This window comes from Montipora capricornis, chromosome 4 (assembly GCF_036669925.1).
Source record: "Montipora capricornis isolate CH-2021 chromosome 4, ASM3666992v2, whole genome shotgun sequence".
NCBI lineage: Eukaryota > Metazoa > Cnidaria > Anthozoa > Scleractinia > Acroporidae > Montipora > Montipora capricornis.
Window position 1 is genome coordinate 9549113 of NC_090886.1, and position 20270 is coordinate 9569382.

Here is a 20270-nt window from a genome sequence, read left to right on the forward strand (position 1 = left end):
ATTTTTTCCGAGTATCCCCGAATTACCCCTGACGAGTCTCCTATATCCCAGTGGTAGACCATCCGAACTAGTAATCGGAAGGTCGTCGGCTCGATTCCTGCAAAGGAGCACTCGGACTTTTCCCGAGTCTCCCCAGGTCACCACTGAAAAATATAATTTCTTCAGATCTTGTATTGTACCTATGACGTGCCCCAGTTAACATCTGCACTTTTATCATGCAGGGCTCCGCGTGGACGATACTCAAGTAGACTTGATGGGGGGCTCAGACGAAGCATCAAACGAGAGGCCCTCGTTCGTGGTTCCCACAGGTAGGACACTGCGGAGTCACACCGGCAAAAGAGGCTGTAGGAGCTGCGAGGAAGCAGTAAAGAATTACAGGAAGACAGAAAGTGCGTCGTTGTTAAAGATTGTAAAACAGAGAGTTGGAGGAAAGAATCAAATCACCCTTTTACTTAGTCCTTCGAGAAGAAAGCGAGGTAGCATAAAAGGTAGATTAAAGGTAGATTAGCCAGAGTTTCAATGCAGTAATGATGTCCAAGAATTGTCACCTTTCCCCTGCCCCCTCCCCCCTTCCCTTCCCCAACACGCACACACACCTCAAATTTGGCGACTGTTACACGAAGGAAGTAGATTTCTCAAGAACTTTATTACAGTGAAGGAAATCCTTAGAAAAGAAACTTCGTGTGTCGACTTCGTTTCTATAACCTAAGGGTTTTTTTTCTACTTGGCGCTAGTCTCCCCAACTTTCCATTGGCAAAGTAAAGTTGTAATCTTCGCAGGAAGTTTTACTATATGGAGTGGATAATGGTAGTGAAGCAGTAGTGTTAACTTTTGAGTTAGAGAGTACTTAAAACAACGGAAATACTTGATGCTGACACTTTCCGAACATCAAGAAAAAGGTAGTCATCTGATAGGTGCATTGAGTGGTATTCGTTTGAAGCATCTGAAGGTATTTTCAGTGTGATTTGTTCGATTTTGCATTAGTACGCCTCGTGGTTGGTTTAAAATATCTTACGTTATTAAATTTTTAATCGCGGTGTTTGCGTTTTTACAGTTGTGATTGGGTTATCCAATCTCGGTTGTCAACCAACAGAATTACCGTATTACCTTATATGGAAACTGGTTATGCTGGTGGTTTTGAAAACTTAAACCACTTGCGTTCGGTTTGTAAAAGTGAAGAGTTTTCAGAGTTTTATGAAATTTAATAAACCAATTGTTCCATTCGTGCTTTTTGAATACGAGATTGGTTAAAGCCATCTCGGCGCGCTTATCGGCGGCTGGATATAGTTTCTTTTCTTTTCAATATCGCGTTCGATTATCTTTGTTTGTATATTCTTTTCCTGTTATGATTTTCTTGCGGCTCAACAGCACTCGTTTAAACGTCTTCCTGAACCAATTTCAGCTCTGTAAACGTTCTTTTCCTTGTAAGATGTCCTTCAGGAGTAAATCGGTCGTTGCACTAGTGATGCCACAGGGGGTTTATCTGTAGAAATTCTTTCGACAACAGTCCCAACTTCGCTTTGCCCTGCTAATAGAGAGATCGGCTGGAACTACAAACACCAGGACTCTTCTCGTCGTCAAAGGGCAATATGTAAATTCACCTCTCAATTTCAGTATACTGTTAGGTAGAAAAGTACTATCACCTTAATTTAAGGATGTAATATTGGTATAACACTAAATTCTTATAATCAGCTAACGAAGAAAATCTATAAAAGTACTTGGGAGAATGAACTTTTAGGCCATGGTAGTCAAGGGGCCTTAAGGGTTCGGCTAGTTATCTGAAGCCAACAGGCAAAATAGTTGCTAAAATCAAACAAATTTCTTTGATCTTTACTCTTTGGGAAAACGCAAATTTTAGCTTTCATGGCGTTTGCCATTTCGTCTTTTAAATTTTATTAGCGCGTATATCAATGGCTGTCAATCTGCGCCATGGTCTCCTTTTTAACGGAAACGTTCAGCTAATATTGTGTGGGCTTAATTTTTCAGGGTTGCCAGAAGCATCTGACACTAGTAGTCAGCCCGCAAACCAGCGACTACCCAGCAGCAGTTCAGACACAAGACAGCTTTCTCTAGAAAGCCTTGAGAGCGAACCAGAAGGCGGTAACATAGCTACGGTGCCTGCAATCACGGTGACTGAGGCATCAGAAGAATCCAACGAACAGAATGTCCCCGTGTCACAGGCACATCCCGAAAGCTTAGAGACTGAAGTGGTGGAGCTGTTAGACGACGCAGATGCCCTAAAAGAAGATGAAGCAGGAGATCACGAGGCCGAAGCTAAAGAAAGGTTTATTTTCAACCAACGCCTTCTTCTTCATCTGTAACAAATATTCCATTTAAGTTGAGATTATTTCACTGCACTGCAGAATTGAGGAAGAACTTCCTTATGAAGGCAGCCCAACTCATCGGCATACTGGTCTGACTTTGACCAGGAACCCATGACCCGGAGCCTACAACTCCCATACTGGGCCTATGTAACGGCATTTTTACAGACAGATCTACTTTCAGACTACCATCTCCGATAAAAACATATTTCCTTGCACAACTTCTCGGATGACTTAAACAAAAGACGGAAGGCAAATCTTTGCGTTTTAGGTTCTCGTAAGGGTCATTTTTCTTGTTAGTCACCTGGATTCAACGAATTCATCTCGCAAATCAGTCTTCGTGATCTACGTCACGATATACTCACCGAGAAGAACCGACCAAAGAGTAAGGCAAATGGCGGCTTGAAGTGTGAACGTTTTCGTTTTGCATAAGTGCCCTAGATGATGTGAGAAACTAGATAAATCTGACGTTGTTGTTGTCGTACGGCTGTGGTCTCTGTAATTTAGACGCCAAGGAGATACCATATGGTTTTTAAAATAGTAGCTCTTAGATGTTCTGTGTAGCTCTTTGATATTCTATGTTTTAGAACATTCCATGTTTTGTCCTTCTTATTTCCAATGTATGTATAGACGTGACGAAGCAACTTTCGAATCTCGGGATTCTGCGAGGGAGGACGAATCACGACCGAGCACTTCAGGTGAGAATTACTGTGTAGTTTTTAAGGTAGTGTTAGTTACAGTGAGGCGGACGTTTGTGTGTGTAACCTTGCGATGTACCGGAATCCTCACCTTCGGTCAAACGAGGTTGGTGGAATCAAATCTCATCTGGGACTCATGATTTTTTACTTGGGTCAAATGTTCGCTATATCGCTTATATTGGCCGCGTTTCTGGTGTAAGTGTATATCAGCTGTAAGAAGAAATAATTGGTGTTCGAGACGCTCAATCCGTTTTCCTTTGCAGGAGTGTCGTCTGTTGCTGGTGTCCATTCTTCTGCGGTGTCCACAGCAATGGGAACAAGTACGGCTACAAAACCCAGACAAGGTACGGCGAGTTTCTTCGTGTGTCTCTGTGAGTGCAAGTGAACAAACTTGCTTGTTTTTTTCGTCGCTTTTGATTTCAAATTTACTCGCCGGTTATTATGGGTGAAGGTCTTTCCTTTAGTGGGATTTTAAAGTTGATGGGGTTTCTTTCTAATCACGTAATCTTTCTTTCAGATCCAAATCGGACTAAAGGTAGCGTGGTACAGTTAAAAAGGCCTGGCACATCAGCCACTTGGTCTGGTACAAGGGGAGGTCAGCAAGCACAAAGAGGTAAATAAAACGTGGAAGTGGTTCCCGTTTACTGGGATCATTTTTGAGAGAAAAAAAAGCAATGAAAATAAAGTGTGCGAGTAGTTTCGGCCTTTTTCCCCGGAACGGTCGTATAACATCGCAAAGTATCCTAGAACGGATACTTTTAAGCCGTTAATATCAGAGTGGTTCCCGTTTACTGGGAGCATTTTTGAGAGAAAAAAAAGCAATAGAAATAAAGCGTGCAAGTAGTTTCGGCCTTTTTCCCCGGAACGGTCGGATAACATCGCAAAGTATCCTAGAACGGATACTTTTAAGCCGTTAATATCAGAAATGGCTGTATTCCTGACCTTTCCCCACTTTTGTGGCAGTTGTTCGTCAAGTCAGAGGACAGTATATAAGTTACAAGGACAACAACTTGAAGGTGTCAGATGCAAGCAGATTATGACATGTGCCAAGACGTTTGTGAGTGTTTCTCCGGTAGCAACGAAAGGAAAGCCTGAAAAGCTTAAAAGGGATTTGAACTCACGACCTTTGCGATGCGGATACAATGCTCTGAAGCCAACTGGGAGCTGATTTTTATGAGTTTGTAATTAATAAGGCCGAAGAGGATGTAAATCTGTCCGTTACATTCTCCTCAAATTATGGTTTCTGGTTTCAGGTGCTCCTTCATCTGGCCGATTGCGACGACTCAGAAGGGATCCCGTGGCAGGTGAGATGATTCTTTATTGAGTATTCTCCTCGTTCGTGTTAGGGCTTAAAATGGCTAACCGACCAAAATTCGAGATTTTCCGATCAATAAAGATAATGAAAATTAGATTTCATCAAGTGAGTTCATAAACGGAAATCCATCAAAGATTTGGAGCTGCCTACAAAGCGAATTGATAAAGGACTAACGCTCGAAACGCCAGCGCGCGAATCTTTTTATGGTGCTTAATTTATCAGCTAATTTGATGAAACAAAATTTTGTTGTTTCACCCCCACCAACGCATCACCGCAGTTTGTTTAGAAATTAACCTCTTCGTGAATAGATTATGGTCGGACATGGGACATGGGACGTGGGAAAATTAAAGTAGCACTTTGTGTCAGAACAAGATGGAGGCAGAAGAGGTGTACCGTCACATGATTTCTGTAATACTCTTCGACCACGTCATCCAGCATGGCGTAAGATGTTGTAACCGAAAGTTTCAGAACCAGTGCATTAACCTATTTATTCCATATAGAACTAAATAAATATTATTTTAAGTTTATCTATAGTTTAAGCTATATCCCGTGGACACGATATAATTGCAAAGATATACGGTGACGTCAAGTGCGCTTTTTGAAGCGTAAGAAACGGGAAATTAATCTTAATCGTAGTTCATTTTTTAAAAAGTTTCCAAACACTATTAACGGTGCGTGATATATTTTTTTAAAAAGGCGATTCTTGTTATTCCTTGAAGTAATTGCTTCCCTATTTCGACGCTCTGAAATTCTTTCTTTTATCATCTGTTCGTGTTTAGGACCCTCTCACCGTGGGCGTGGCAGTCACGTGTCCCGTGGTAGGGGAGGAGGTACCCCCCGTGGTGGACAAACTTGAGCCCGTTCGATGTCTCCGGTTTCAATAATTGACGCCTCATTTATTTTAACAGTTTTGTACAGTTTTTTTATTCTTTTAATGTCATTGAAAGTCGTGTAATAAAGTCTGTGACACTCATAAATGATTGGTAAGTTTGGGGCTCGGTTAGTTAATGAATAAAGAACTAATTAAGCCCCAATGACCCCTGTCCACAAGGACGATAGGGGTCAAATCTCTTCCCTTCGGCTTAATTGGAGGGTTGGCCATTGCATCGATGTCATGTGATTTATGTTACTTGGTGTAGACGTCACAGAGTGAGCCTCCAACCATAGGCCATCAACAGAGGGTTTTAAGGAAGAGATTTATATCGATAATGACTTGGGCTGACTGAGGACCGCAAAAAAAAAAGAACTTGGCCAATATCGAGCCATCTTGACTTCATGCTTGGTCAATAACCCATATGTATTTGAGGGTTATAGACGAAATATAGAAGTCATCCTTGCACATAATATTATCGGCTAGACAATTTAAGCAATTGTCTCTTTTAGACACGGGATTCGAACCCATGACCTCTGAGATGCCGGTGCAATGCTCTACCAACTGAACTGTTGTTCCCTTTCACGGAAACAAATAAGCCCAGCATGTTTTGACCTGCTCCCAACTGTGTGGCTCAGTAGCTCAGTTGGTAGAAGATTGGACGAGCAGCAACGAGATTATTCTTTCTCTTGGGTTCGAATACCGTTGGAGCCATCTGAATTTTTCAGGTGTCTATGAAAATTTACCTTTCGTTTTTCATGTAATACGTGAAATATTGCTCTGTTGGAACCCGCGGTTTTCATTTTTTTTTTGTTTTGTTTTGTTTTTTGCGGGAAGATGCATGACTAGCGAGCGTACTGCATTTGACACTGCGTTTTAGTAAAAGAAGCATAAATTTTGAAGACAACCCTAAAACAAGTTAAGGTTTTGTTTTAATATGTCGTACAATGAGCAAGAGAAAGGAAGTGAGAAGGAGGCGACGAGTAAGCGTCGGAGAGCACGAGAAAACAGACAAAATATCAGCGACAACGAGAGAACGAGCATGAATTAGCCCGAGCAAGAAGACGAAATTATAGCGCACTAGAAAACAGGCTGAACAATATGAGTAGTTATAAAAATATACGTCTAGTAAAGGTTTTTAATGCAGGTTGTAAAAGTTTCTGGAAACTTTATCTCCATGATCCGTTAGGTGATCGCCAAGAACTATTCCTACATAACTGAACTATTATGTTTGTAAAACATTATTATAGCTAATTGCGTTCTACATTAGAAGAACGCAATTTATACTCTTAAGTGTCCTGTACACAGGGTGAGCTTTAGCAAGTTTTCGTGTTTTTCAGCGCCGTCTTAAATTACGTCATACTCGATAAGTCAGATGCACATCTGACTTATCGAGTATGACAATCGCGCAACTCTTGATTTTTTATATAAGTTGATATTTGCACCAACACGCTGATTTTGGCAAGGCCATTTCTTAGCGATAACCTTTGCGATAATTTCAACAAAATACAGGTCTTCACAAATTTAGTTTTCATGACTTTATCACATACCGATATAATACTCTCGATAGACGTTATTTTGACTCCACTATCCAATCAGACACAACACGACTAACTCAATCACAACACAACTGTGTAGATGCATGGGCATGTAGGACAGCAAGCGCCACAAGCCGGTTTATTTTGCTTACCATATGCATACAAACTCCGCTCTAGCATGACAATACTAAGCATACTTAATGGTACTGACCTCCTAAGAACTTGTCAAAGGAAAAGTACACTGGGCACCTGCCGCATACGAAAACCCAAAACCCTTCGGGAATGAGGGAAGGTATTCTCCAAACCCTATGCAAGTGCCACTACCCTATGGAGGCTAAGGGGAAAATTTAACAAAAAAGTAGGCGAAGTAACCTGAACCTAGACTGATTCAAATCCCTAACGGATCACTATTTGTACGACAAATTACCCATAATCCCCACCAGACAACCGGACCCAGTCCTCTGGTCCGTGCCGTCAAAATATGCATTTCTGCCAATTTTTCAGGCTACAACCGTCAGAAATAGCATTTTTACTCGGGATACCGAGTATTAAAATGAACTTGAAAACCAGAAGTGCAGAAAAATGCACAATACAATTAGAACGCGGGGATTTCATTGGTCAAAGCTTTGTGCGATAACCCCGAGGGAGAGGTTGTAATTGAAAAAATAAACACCTTCCATATGCAAAACAAACTTGTGAACACACGAATCTAATATATCGCAGAGGGTAAAGATGACTAACACAAAAGCGAATGAAAGGATCCTAAATAAGAAATTTTTACACCTCAGTGATATTGCGATAAACTGACGGAAACGTTAAATTGTTGCAAAATCCACGTTATCTCGATCTTTGTTAATTGGTATTATAGCCATACGAGTTAAAATAAATTGAGTTATTGGGTAATTACTCGGAATACCTGGAGCTATGGGTTGACTTTGTTAGGTGCCGCAACAGGGACAATAGAATTTCCTTGGCTAAAAGCAATTCACTTGATCCCTTGGAGCAATACATTTCACCTCCCTCTAACAGCCGTGGTGTCGAATGTCGTTGGAGGGGATTTCTGCGCGCGCGAGGCTTTAAACAGCCTCAATTCTTACGGAGTGCTATGAAAATCCGGATTCATAACATGCGGTGGGGCAACCAAACTACTTCTTTTGCTTGCTGACCTATTGATTTTATTTGTAAACACTAAGCGATGTTCACCAATACGTTATCCGTTGCTATGGAGCGCTCCACATTTCAATTGGCTTCCAAAACACTTCTTTTGTTCCGTACTTAGCAAATATGAACATGGCTTTAGCCTATTCAATCTTTGTAGTTTGTTTCCCTCTCTTCCAACATGCTTCTGCGCAACATGGTATTCCGAGTAAGCGCTTTGAAGAGCATCTTATTATTTCAGTAGTGTAGCAGCTCTCGTAAGCTGCTATTGTTTGGTATTGTAAGCAGCTTCTATTGTTTTTAAGTCTTAAGTCATTGTTTCAATTGTTTAGCCTTTTGTTTTTGGCTTGGATAGCGACCAATCACGTTATACGTTACGAGAGCTGCTACATCGCTCTGTTATTTATAAAATGCATCGTCCTCACGGCATCTAGGATCTTCAAATTCTCCCAATGAACGCACTTCATAATTAATGATTGCTCCTATAGATTTATATCTCCTAACGTGATGAACGACCATTCCTCTTCACGCAGTGAAAGGGAATGGGTTCGATACTGGTTTGCCGTCACAAATTAATTTGCATCGATGTTTTTCCAAAGAACCAGCAAAATGCAAAGCAGTCTATGACGTCAACCCGGTATTAAACCCATTCCCCTTCATTTCTTGGTTATGGATAGATCAAAGTATAAGCACTTTTTCCGTCTTTCAAAGCAAATAAAAAAGTGAAGTCTCAATCTAAAGGTTCTAAACAAAACACAAGGGGGAAACTTTAAAATTAAGAGATCTCAGACAACTACGCGTAAATTCACAACCTCTATAATATACTTTTTTAACCCTAAAATATCTAAACTTCTTGAAACTCTCCCCGCTTTATATTGTGTAAACTATAATATTTCTTTCAGTTAACAACGATTCAAATGAAAAAGTTCTCATTGTAATTGGCAACTTTTTTACCAACAAAGGAATTTTAAAGTCGCCGACGCTAAATGACAAGAATCAGGCAGGAAAAGTTATACATCTATTCAAAAATCTGAACACGATGGTTATTAAATTCGGTGACAATTATTTTACCATCGCTAAGGACTGCTGTAGAAACTGGGCAATTGAACTCTCCTTCCCTTGTCCCTTTTGCTCCAAACTTAGTTACAAACTTTCCACTGAGTTTAAACACCTGCACTCGGTGATTCGATCTATCACAAACTAACAGATGTCCTGCTATGTCCACTGACAGGCAGCCAGGGTTATTTAACTCCCCGTCCCCCTTCCCCTGCTTTCCAAATTTATAAAGAAATATTCCCTCCATATTAAAGACTTTTATAGAGTGATCACCTTTGTCTGACACAATAAGAAAGTTGTCGTGTTGGATACAATGAAAGGGATCGATGAAAGAGCCTTCAGTACCGATACTGCGCAAAAACCGACCATCGCGTGAAAAGATTTTGATTAATCTGTTATCACAATCGGCGACAATAATGCTCCCATCGCTGTCAATTGACAGGCCATAAGGACGCTGAAACTGGTGATCTCGACTTTCTTTTCCTCCAAACTGATTAAGATAATGACCCTCATCGCTAAACAGTTGAATTCGGTGGTTGCTAAGGTCTGCCACTATAATCTTATTATCATGAAAAGCTATCCCAGCAGGAAAGTTAAACTCTCCCTGCTGATTACCATTTTTACCAAACGATCTTAAGTGAGTTCCATTTCTGGCAAATATCTGTACTCTGTGGTTACCAACCTCACTCACTGCAATCTCATCTTTGTCATTCACTGCTACCCCCCAAGGACTGGAAACCATTCCAGCATCCGAACCCTGTTCTCCAAAGGATAACACAGGTCTGAACTGTCTGCGTTTGACTTCAACCTCAAAAGGGCTGCCACGAACATGTCCTCCATTGACTTTCACGGATGCCTGACATGTACCGGTTTCTTTGGCAAAATAGCGGAGCTTGTAAGTGCCATCTTTGTTGTCTTGGATTTGAAACTTAATCGCACTGTCACAACCTTCACGATTTCTCATTTCCAATGTCACGCGGTCGTGTTCTTGGTAACATTGTTCTTTTCGTGCGTTCCTTGTTGTTACAACAATCTCAGCTTCAAGTCCAACAGTTACTTCAGTGATCCCTTTTCCGTCAGCACTCGAGGTTTTCGATCTCGTTTTGCTGATAAAACCTATTAGTTGGACTTTTAGATCATTAAACAACTTTTCGTTCCTTTTAAAGGTGAAGACATGTTCGATGTCACAGTCCGCTGAATCTTCTTCTTCAACCTTTTCCTGAACTATTTTGTCCAAAAATTCATGGGGCTGCATGATTTGAGAGTTTGTGCTCCGCTTTAAAATCATTTGGGTTTTTTCGATATCTGCTTCTTGCTTTTTCACTTCTTCTTCAATCTCGAGCCTTTGCTCTCTTAAAAGCTGCAACGCTTCTCGCATTTCGTCTTCCACCTCATCAAAGATGTGATTCTTTTGCGCTTCAATGGCGGCAATGCAAGTGTCGGCAAACTGCTGCACATCCCTTTTCACTCCTGCGGCTTGTTCTTGAATTGAATTGCAGTTTTCATCAATTTTCGTGATCCTTGTCATCTTCTCCAGCGCTCTTCGTTTCTTTAATTCAATTGCTGCATTGACTCTCGATTTGCGTTCCTTTGCGGCATCTTCCAAAACAATCTTAGCGTGACCGTCGTGATCTGTTAGAGCACAAGCGTTGCAAATAGCTATATTGCAAACCTGACAGAAGAACTTCTGTTTTTTCTTCTCGTGTTTCCCACAAAGTGTTGGCTGCTTTAAAATGGTCTCAAAGTCTTCGTCTCGAAAGTCTTTCAAAGCCAAAGCGTGGTGTTCCTTGAATGTTTTTATCCGGTTATGCAGAGGGAGGCAGTCATCACACCAGAACGAACAACAAGTGAAGCAGTACGCAGATTCGGCGCTTGTTTTGTCACAATTTCCACACTTGATGCCGATTGTATTGCACTCTGTGACAGGCAAAGCATCCAACAAACTGTTGATGCGAAAGTTTGTTGGAAAAGCATTAAGATCACCGTTTCCAGGGATCCTGAAATTCTGCCTACACTCGGGGCATGAAATAGTATCTCGAATTCCGCTCGTTTGTTGAATCCTTTGCAGGCAATGAAGGCAAAAACTGTGTAAGCAAGGAAGCTGCTTTGGATTAGTGAACCTTGTCATACATACAGGACAACAAACGTGTTCATGAATATTGTCTAGAAAGGCTTTGATATCCATGATAAACGAAGAGAGTAAAACGGATTTCCGTGTTGAATATTGTGTGACCTTGGTTCACTGTTGTCTGGTTTTATGAGCCTGACCAATGAAAATGCTTAAAGTAAAGTGTTCAAAAAATCTGGATTTCTTAAAAAAGTCACCGTGACATCATAAAAGTGTCGTGTTTGTTATGAATTTCGCCTTTTGGTTGCATTTTGTCAGGGGTAAATATTTTTGTTTCGGGCCTTAAAACTATAGAAAGCGTGAACACGACATAAAGAAACCATGTCTGGACTTTAAGCCTAGCAAGAAAACAACACGGGTATTAAAAAAAAATGTGATGAATGTTTCGGAACAATTCATTCCCTCCTCCCTCTCTTCCCATGGCGTTTTGCTCTCTTCTCCATGTTCCTGTTCTTTCTATCGTTGCCTATCCCGACGGTTCTCTACAGTGTCCCTCCAAGAGTTGAGTACACCGCCACGAATGTCTTTGCGAAATGAAAAGCTTTTAATTTTAATTTTAACGAGGATTTTGACCTTGTGTACCCCCTTGATTTTCTCAGTTACTCGGACTGTTAGTAGCGGATAATTTGTGTCATTTGTGTCATGAAATTGTTTGTAAAAAGCGACCATAAAATATCTTCAGTTTTAAAAGGAATTCTGACACACAAGGCTGACGATCCTGTTGATTCTCTTGTACGGAAAATTTGAATGTGTGAATTGTTTAATGTTCAATGTCTACCTTCCCGTCCACTGTTTAAATGCTACTATTTGCAGTTCTCGTCGTTTTCATCATCCGTGTCTTTTTTTAACTGAAACAAATGATAATTTTTGCTTCAAGGCCTTTACCTTCGGATGTAGTTTGTAGCATCATTCGGATAAACTTGACTTTCTATTAAAGTGCTCGTTGTTACCATTAGGTTAATTCCTGCATGTTTGATCCGCCTTTCACGAGCTTGTCACATGAAAGGGGTGGTGTGCGTTTTTGCTGAGTCATAAATCTGCTAAACTTGATGAGAATCACACTCTTCCTAATACTCTTCATAACTGGCCAGTGATTGCGAACCATAGAAAACCTCAAAATATTCTGATCGTAAACAACGATTCATTTTGGTTTACTTATGGCATTTTCATCGTAAACAATCCAAAGTGCTCACCTGCAGGCGTTTTGACCTCTAGGAGCGCGATTCTAAAAATGCCGCAAATTTGCAAGTTGTTTATTCGCTTTTTCCTTTATCGATGCCGCTCAGGCGTTTTAAGTATTCAGCATTCGCACAAAAAGCTCACGGGCGTATCTGAAAATTGTAATCAATTCGTACATGACGTAAAGAAAATGGACTACTTTGCATAAAGCTTGTGTGTGTGCCTCCCGGTGAATAAAAATGTGATATTCACCAAACAACTACCAAGAAGCAATTTTTATCCACACGAAAGCGCTCAGAATTGCCCGAAGTTGCATGATCGGATGCAAACTCCGGATTTCTCTCTGACCCATGTGTAAAACACCAAAACAAATATTCCACTAGTTATATAAAATCGGCAGCAAATTTCCATGGGTTGCGGGTGGCGGGTGGCGTTGGAGTAAGTAAGATAGCCTTATCAAACTGCTGTTGGAAACGCAACGTTTCTCATTTCCTAAAAAGTTCAGAAAACTTCCCAACATAAGCGTAGATACCCGAAATGTTCCAGTGAATCCTGAAGGTATTTTTAGCTGGTTTCCAGTCCCTAAAATTCATTTTTAGTCCTACTAAAATATGCCTCAAACGTAACATTTAAGGTTGTTGAATGGAGCGTCTTTGCGTAGAAATTGCCTTTCATTTTTTCACGTCAATGGTTACCAAACAAATTGGTCTGGCATAGTAAGTTATGCGTTGAAAAGTTTCCTGTATGTGACCGACATATTCACGACCTGCAGGCGTCATCTTCGGAGACCCAGGGGCAGTCAGTCGAGACGGGACGAGAATCGGGACTGGCGTTTTCAAGTAAGGCGAGATCGAAAAGCTTTTCTCTAATTACTTGAAAACTTAACGCCAGTCCCGATTCTCATCCCGTCTCGACTGACTGCTCCTGGGTCTCCGAGGATGCACATGCGTGTGACACAGGAAGAATGCGTGTTTCGCCGTTTCGTTTGTAACGGTTGTAGGGTAGAAAAATTGTCCGTTTTTGACATATATTCAGCGACCAAAGAATTTTCAGATATTTCTGCTCTTTCTTTGTGTGTAATGCAGTGTCGATGCAAAATTAAAAATCTCAATAATTCAATTAGAAAAAGGTATCTTGCCCAAAGGTTTCCAAAATTCGAAATTTACCACTCCTCCCTACTACCCGTGTTTTTGTCGTACGTGGCGGTACGCAGTGCAGCGAACAGACCGGTACTGAAGCTTATCCTTACGCATGAAGGTGATATATGGAGCAATTTCCTTACCAGGAAATAAAGAAAACAAAAACTCCCTGATGAAGTGTGCGTTAGTCACACGAAACGCGTAGTAGAATAAAAGAGTTATACAACTACTTGTTCGCAGAAATGCTGCTCGTCATTTGTATGTCTTTTCCACGCCACCGGTAACCCATCACCAACACCCGTCGCCCGCCAACAATCAATCAGCTGTCGGAACAGTTCAGAAACGTTGATGTTGACAAGAGGATGAAAGAAGAGAAGAAACAGTTTCAACAACAGGTATGCAGTTTGAAGAGTGACAACCAGCGAATGAGAACATAGAGGGAGTCACTCAAATCTGAGTTATCCAAAACACAAGGAGAATTAGTGGGACTTGATTATGGTAATGTATTAATTGGTGAGATAGAGAGCTTAAGAGTTAGAAGAATGTATGTTTGAGCGTCGGTTGCTTTTTGACAGTAAGGTGTGAAATTACTGCGATTTTCATAATTCTGCGGAGCTCATCTACGGCCAAACTGCGTTTTGGCTTCAATCAATCAAACTTCCGACGCCAACCACAGATGACAAAGTCAATTGATGTGTGACATAACCCACCAATCAGCATCTTTGGTCCCCAAGGTACATTTGTACATTCGAAACTCGACTCCGACGGAAAGCGATGGAATCTGTACGAATCTTTTTACTGAAGAATTTCTAAAAATTTTCATAATGGTGATGGAGCTGTGAACTAAACAAAACATCCAATTCACTTTCCGGAGGCGGACTCGGCTATGTTCGGAAATTTGATTGACGGAAGCCAGAAACGCAGTTTGGCATATAGCGCTTCAAGGTAAAATTCCGCAGAATTATCACAGTAGCTAGTACATTCCGTGTTGTCGTGAATTTGTTCAGTAATAGAACACAGATGAAGTCAAAATGTGGTAAGAAAAAAAAAGTGGCACACGACACGATACCCGAGTGTGTCAGTGATGTTGTAACCACACTTTGGCGTCTTTTCTGTGATCTACTACTGAACAGACGCGCGGTAACATGGAATCCATGAGATTTAATAGGTACTGAGATTTATCCACGAAAATCATAGTGAATAAAATTCGAACTGATTATAAATGTAGGCAACCAGGAACACGAACGACAAAATTTCACTGTCAAGAAATATCGTTCGTCCAATCAGCAACTCAAACGACGAAATTTTACTAGTGATGAATGAACGTATCGATGTGGAACGTCATCCAACAGCTGTTCCACAAAAACCGCGCGCTTTGAAAAATGGCCGAGGGACGGTTTGCTTCTGCTTGCTAAGTTTAGGAATTAATTTTAAAACAAGAAAACAGAAATGCCGCTCAAAAAACTGAACGAGATGTATGATTGCTTGAACGACTTTTGAAAACGAAGGTCGTAGACAGGAAAATGGAAGTTATTCCAGCGGTTGAGCTGAATGAATACTGAATACATTAACCAATTTATCATCTCCGTCCGCACTAAAGAGGGCAATGAATACGAGCCGACTTTCCTTCGAAGTTTAGTGGTTAGCTTGGAACGACCACTGAAGAAAAAGGGCTATTCCCATTTCCGCACGAGCATAACAAACGACCTGGTATTTGAGAAAACCTGAGAGGTTCTTTAGTCGAAACAAAACTAGAACAACTAAAGAAGCAACGAAAGGGAAATAAACCCAAAGCGCCAGTAGCTTTGACAAGCGACGAACTAAAAACACTCTTCACTTTAGACTACTTTGGAATATCTTAAACACAGTAAGTGCTGTAAATTTTATTAAATAAATTGTCGGTTGGGCGATGTTAAACCATTGTTTATTGCTTTCATCGCACTACTCCATTTGTGCGAAACAAATTTGTCGATATCAAACACTACCACGAAAAAAACCTCAGTACCTATGAAATAAACACATTACAGCATGGAAAATGCTTTGTACGATTTTTATTCACTCGTTGTTCCGTATCAGAAAACTCGCTCGTTCGATTTCTGATAATAGTCAACTAGCTCGTGAATAAAAATCGTACGCGCGCATTTTCCATGAAGTAATCTCTATGTCTTATGCGATAACGAATAGAGTTTTTTTTTGCGATGAACCTAGCAATGCGTCTCTCCACTAATAGATCAGAAGTGAGAACAAATCAAAATACGTGCATTATTGAGCTTATTATGTAATTGGTATTTATATATATTTGAAGTGCGGGTTACAGACGAAAGAGAGATTTTGAAGTGATCCTCGAACTTATCTGGACAATTTATGCAATTGCCTTCTTTTATAACCCACACTTCAAATATATATATATTAATTGCAACACGTCCTTTCACTGGAACACATGAATGCTAATGACGTGCTCCCAACCGAGTGGCTTCATAGCTCAGTTGGTGGAGCATAGACCTTTTTGCAGATACGGCGGCCGGCGGCCATTTTGATTTCTATTGTTTTGAAAGACATTATGGGATACTCAGGGGGCAAATTAATATGTATTTGCCGCCTGTGCATCCCATAATAGCTATTCGAAACAATAGAAATCAAAATGGCCACCGTATCGGTAAAAATGTCATGGGTTCTAATCCAATTGAAGCCACCTGAATTTGTGACGTGTCTACAAGAGACAATTGCTTAAAACTATCAAGATAAGAGCGAGGGTGACTTGTCTCTTTCGTTTAATGTGCTGTGAATAGGACTGCTAGGACCTACTCTGCCACAAAGCTTGTAATGGCGCAAGAACTGCATTACCGGCTGTGGGAAGCTCGACTATTCCTAGGGAAAACCATCGTTGAGCGTTCTTTCTGTAAAATTCAACCATTTCTGGCAGCGTTCAAGTTAGATTTTTACACATCTTAATTCTCCAGAAAGTGAATATTTATCGTGTTTTTCAACATCATTCCGGCCCCGTTTTCATCTTTAATTCTTTCTTACTTCCGTTTTTAGGCAGAAAAATCAGCGGATCAGGTTAGCAGTTTGAAAGAAGAATATCAGAAGGCAATAACTGAAGTCCAGGAAAGATTGAAACGCTGGAGAGTTTAGTTACCGCCAAGACCGAGAAAGTTAAACGAAAAAAAAAAAACAAGACTCTGCTCCAGGTTATAGAACTTTCTCGTTGTCCAGTGCTTCACAGAGGAACCATTACAGTGTATATTCAAAGTTGGACAGAACGGGCCGAGGAAGCGCAGTGGAGTTAGTGGGGCCCAGTGGTTAGCTGGGTATCTCGGGATTCAAGACTCGTTCTGACCATTCGTTGAATTTGAACCTGGTAGTCCCTGGTTCAACTTCTCAGCTGCACTTGTGAAATAGTCAATTGGTTTGCCTCCGGCCAGTTGGGATTCTTAACAGTTGTGTTGTTCTCTTCAATTGTTTCGTTGATTGTGTTTCGTTGTCCCTGAAAATCCCTAAGGGGCGTGGTCAATTAAGCTTGCATTGTACTGTATTGTAAAAGGGCCACAGAAATAAGAGAGGTACCTCTTATATTTTCTCTTAGTACGAACCGTTTAAAAGTAAAGAAAGAAAATGAGATTCCTTGATTTATACTCTCGTTTTGCCCTCAAAACCAGACATTTTGTGATTTCACGTTTTTGTTTTGCAGAGTACGGCCAAGAAATGCTCTGAAGTCGTGCCTCACATGCAGCACGATTATCCTTTTTTGACCAATGATATTCGTCTCTTTTGGCGTTGTCGTTGCCGTAGCCATCGTCATCGTTTAATTAAATTCCTTATTTATCCCAGTATGTCAAAGTGGTTAAGTATTTTTTAGAATGATCATACACCTTATTCCAAAATGGCTGCCATTTTAGTATTCTTTTGTTTCCTTGCAAATTGGCCCTTTCGGCCTCGCTTTCAGGCGTAAAATTCAAAAGAATATTTAACCTTAAACGAGGCCGATAAAGCGAATTTGCAATCAAACAAAAGAATACTAGAATGGCGGCCATTTTGAAAAAGGTGTATCTGTCTTCACTTCCCAGAATACTTCTATCAAACACGCTTAAATTTTATCATGAATCTTTCATAAGCAGAGGCTGTTGCAGAGAGAATGGAACAGAGCTAGTTTGAATTAGAGCAGGCCCCAACAAAGGCAGCTATGGAAAGGGAAATTCCCACGACAGCTCAGCAAATCAGTGTCCAAGAAAGCGAAGCTCAGGTGCTGGTGGGTGAAAACAGGAGAACACCTCCTATAACCGCCCTGCAACCACAACGACGACTAAGTATCAGGTCTCGTCAGGTCTCGCTCCCACAGGTAAAAGCATTAAATCTACGTTGAATTGACTACTTTAGCCAAGTACCACTGAGTGATTAAGTGTCATTTCCCTTTCTCAACACTGAGTCACCAGAGAGATCACAGGCAGCCCAAGCTCAGTGTGAGGAAAAACCAACATGGCTGAAATTATAAGTATTTGTATAGGGAATGCCGATAAAAGATATATATAATAATATATATATATATATATATATATATATATAGGAAGAATGAAAAAATGAGTCGCTGGCGAACTTCTCACAGGTCTGGTATATTATAATTTCGTGTAAACGTTTCGCCCTTCGGGCTTCCTCAGTACACGCTAAAAACTAAAAACTAAAAATACCTGGTACAACTGAACTAGCGCTATTTATACAAAACTATGAACCAAAAGGTGTAAAATGTTTAAAATTACAAAAAAATTTATAAAAAATCACAATAATATGTCATGTAATACGTGCGGTTGGAATAAATCGAGTGGACAATACGTGAGATAAGAAATAGTTAGCTCTATTCCGAAAAAGGCGTTAATCACCAGACATCGAAACTAATAATTTAAAATAAACAACAGGACTTAGTAAATCGTGCAATCAGGTGGCGAAATGATGAGCCCAGGGCCCCTAAGAAGTAATAGAATCCCTGAACAGGGCCTGTGAGAATGCCGATCTGCACAGCGTAACCGAAAAAAAAAAAAAAAAAAACAGCCCGACTGGTTGCACAATTACTCCAGTGAATGATTAATTAAACCTTATTCTATTTTTGGAATTAAACTCGGATCTTTTGTTCAAGCCGTAAGGTTGGAGGGTGCATAACTGTGCGCACCAAAAAGCCTCTCTTGTAAGTAAAACCTTGTCCATATCATCAGCAGTGTCATTAACAATTTTTTCAATAACAATGAACTCAAAGTCAGACATGTGATGTTCTTTTCTATTGAAATGGACGGCCAATTCACACGTGGCCTTGTTGGTCAACATAGCCGATTTGTGATTACGAAATCTGACCTTGAATTCATTCGATGTTGAACCTACGTATTGAATCTTGCATGTTTTACAGGTGACTAAATAGATGACATTCTTCGACCTACAATGTACATTCTGTCTAATGGAGTAAAAACGGCCTGTACAGGCGCTGTGAAAGATCTTATTTTCAACAAGATAATGTTTGCATAGATCACATTTGTTCTTACATTTAAAACATCCTACGGGAGTGTTATTGCTGTAATGGGTTTTTTTAGGCCTTGCTAGAATCTCTTGTATGTTTTTGGGTCTTCGATAAGAAGGAATAATTGACCCCTTTGGGAAAATCTGGGATATATATATATATATATATATAATAACGAAATAACGTCTTGAGGCATATATGTTTCTAATCGGTTAAATACTTCAAACGTTTCGCCGTTTAGAGCTTCGTCAGTGAATGAAGATTATAAGTACAAGATTGGTTTATGTAAAAAACTTAGTACAATAGCTCATTAATTTGATGGTGTTAATCTAGATTTAGAGCTCGTCCATTGCAACCATCCATAACGTTCTCATGCTTGCGGATTTCTAGCGCTTCAATGATTTTACGCGTGCGGATGTCGTGGATGTTCCTGTGGAGGATTCCCCAAGAGATATCTTGCATAGATGGTTTGTTATGGTTGATCAAATGTGAATAAACCGTCTGTTTCACCATTCTGATATGTTCTTTTATTCTGGATCCGATAGTTCTACTTGTTTCGCCGATATAAACCGTGTCCTACAAATTTCTTGTGAACACCGTTGTTGATTTAATGTTATGGACTCTTTTGATTAGACCCCAATCTACCTTTAATTCAGTAAACAGTAGAGCTTAGACAGGATTGGAGAATAAGCTATTTTGACGTGGAGGTACAATAAATTTCGCGCAGGGAGCCTCGATTCCTCTTTCATCTCCATGGGACAGAACTGTAAAAGTTTATCTGTGGACTGAAGGGAGGGCAGGGGGTAGGGGGGGGGGGGGGTGTTTGTCAGGTTCTCGAGGACTTGAAGAGATGGATGAGAATGAGAAGAGATGAGAAGAGATGAAGTTATTATACAATTGTCGATTTAGCACTTATCCAATCCGAATAGACCCTAACACATCGCCACGCAAACTTTAAAACTGACCAAGGTGGGAAGAAGGTTATTTACTTCTCTGCAGTCGAACCCTTTCTTAGCAAGAGCGGAGACGCTACAAACTACGTTTATTTTTTTTCTTTTCTTCTTACGCGTGACGATGAAGGGCTCTGTCACTGGTTAAACAATTTAAACAAGTGAAATATTCGTGTTGTGATCAGACGTTTTATAAGCTACAATCTCGGACAAAACTGTTGAGACAGTGACACAATTTCACCTCTATTTTGACACACCCCTACTTACCCCCCCTTCCCACTCCCCCTCCCCCTCAGTCAATGTTGCTGAGTATTGCCATATGTTCTACAGTATATTTTCGACCAAGATAAGGCAACATTGAGTTTGGGGGGAGGGGAAAGGGCGGCTTTTAAGCTGAACGTTTGGATAAGTGGCTGG

At 40.5% G+C, this 20270-nt stretch overlaps 2 protein-coding genes across 3 annotated transcripts in view; one reads left to right on the forward strand and one right to left on the reverse strand.

The window, feature by feature from the left end:
* LOC138045498 (nucleoprotein TPR-like) overlaps window positions 1–5311 on the forward strand; it is a 66678-nt gene extending 61367 nt beyond the window's left edge. For both annotated transcript variants that reach the window (XM_068892029.1, XM_068892028.1), the window contains exons 47-53: window positions 222–308; window positions 1987–2284; window positions 2952–3019; window positions 3283–3363; window positions 3537–3632; window positions 4273–4323; window positions 5114–5311. In XM_068892029.1, the coding sequence (XP_068748130.1) occupies window positions 222–308; window positions 1987–2284; window positions 2952–3019; window positions 3283–3363; window positions 3537–3632; window positions 4273–4323; window positions 5114–5190 (758 nt within the window). In that variant the 3' untranslated portion in view covers window positions 5191–5311. The remainder of the gene's footprint in view (window positions 1–221; window positions 309–1986; window positions 2285–2951; window positions 3020–3282; window positions 3364–3536; window positions 3633–4272; window positions 4324–5113) is intronic.
* A 1529-nt stretch (window positions 5312–6840) lies between these two features.
* On the reverse strand, window positions 6841–11182 carry LOC138044447 (E3 ubiquitin-protein ligase TRIM71-like). The gene has a single exon (XM_068890960.1). It carries the CDS (start codon window positions 11140–11142, stop codon window positions 8920–8922), a length of 2223 nt encoding a protein of 740 aa, XP_068747061.1. The 5' UTR covers window positions 11143–11182; the 3' UTR covers window positions 6841–8919.
* Window positions 11183–20270: the final 9088 nt, after the last annotated feature.

What these genes read in the sequence shown, in the direction of transcription:
- LOC138044447 (XM_068890960.1), bottom strand. Translation starts at nt 11,142, where the DNA reads ATGGATATCAAAGCCTTTCTAGACAATATTCATGAACACGTTTGTTGT.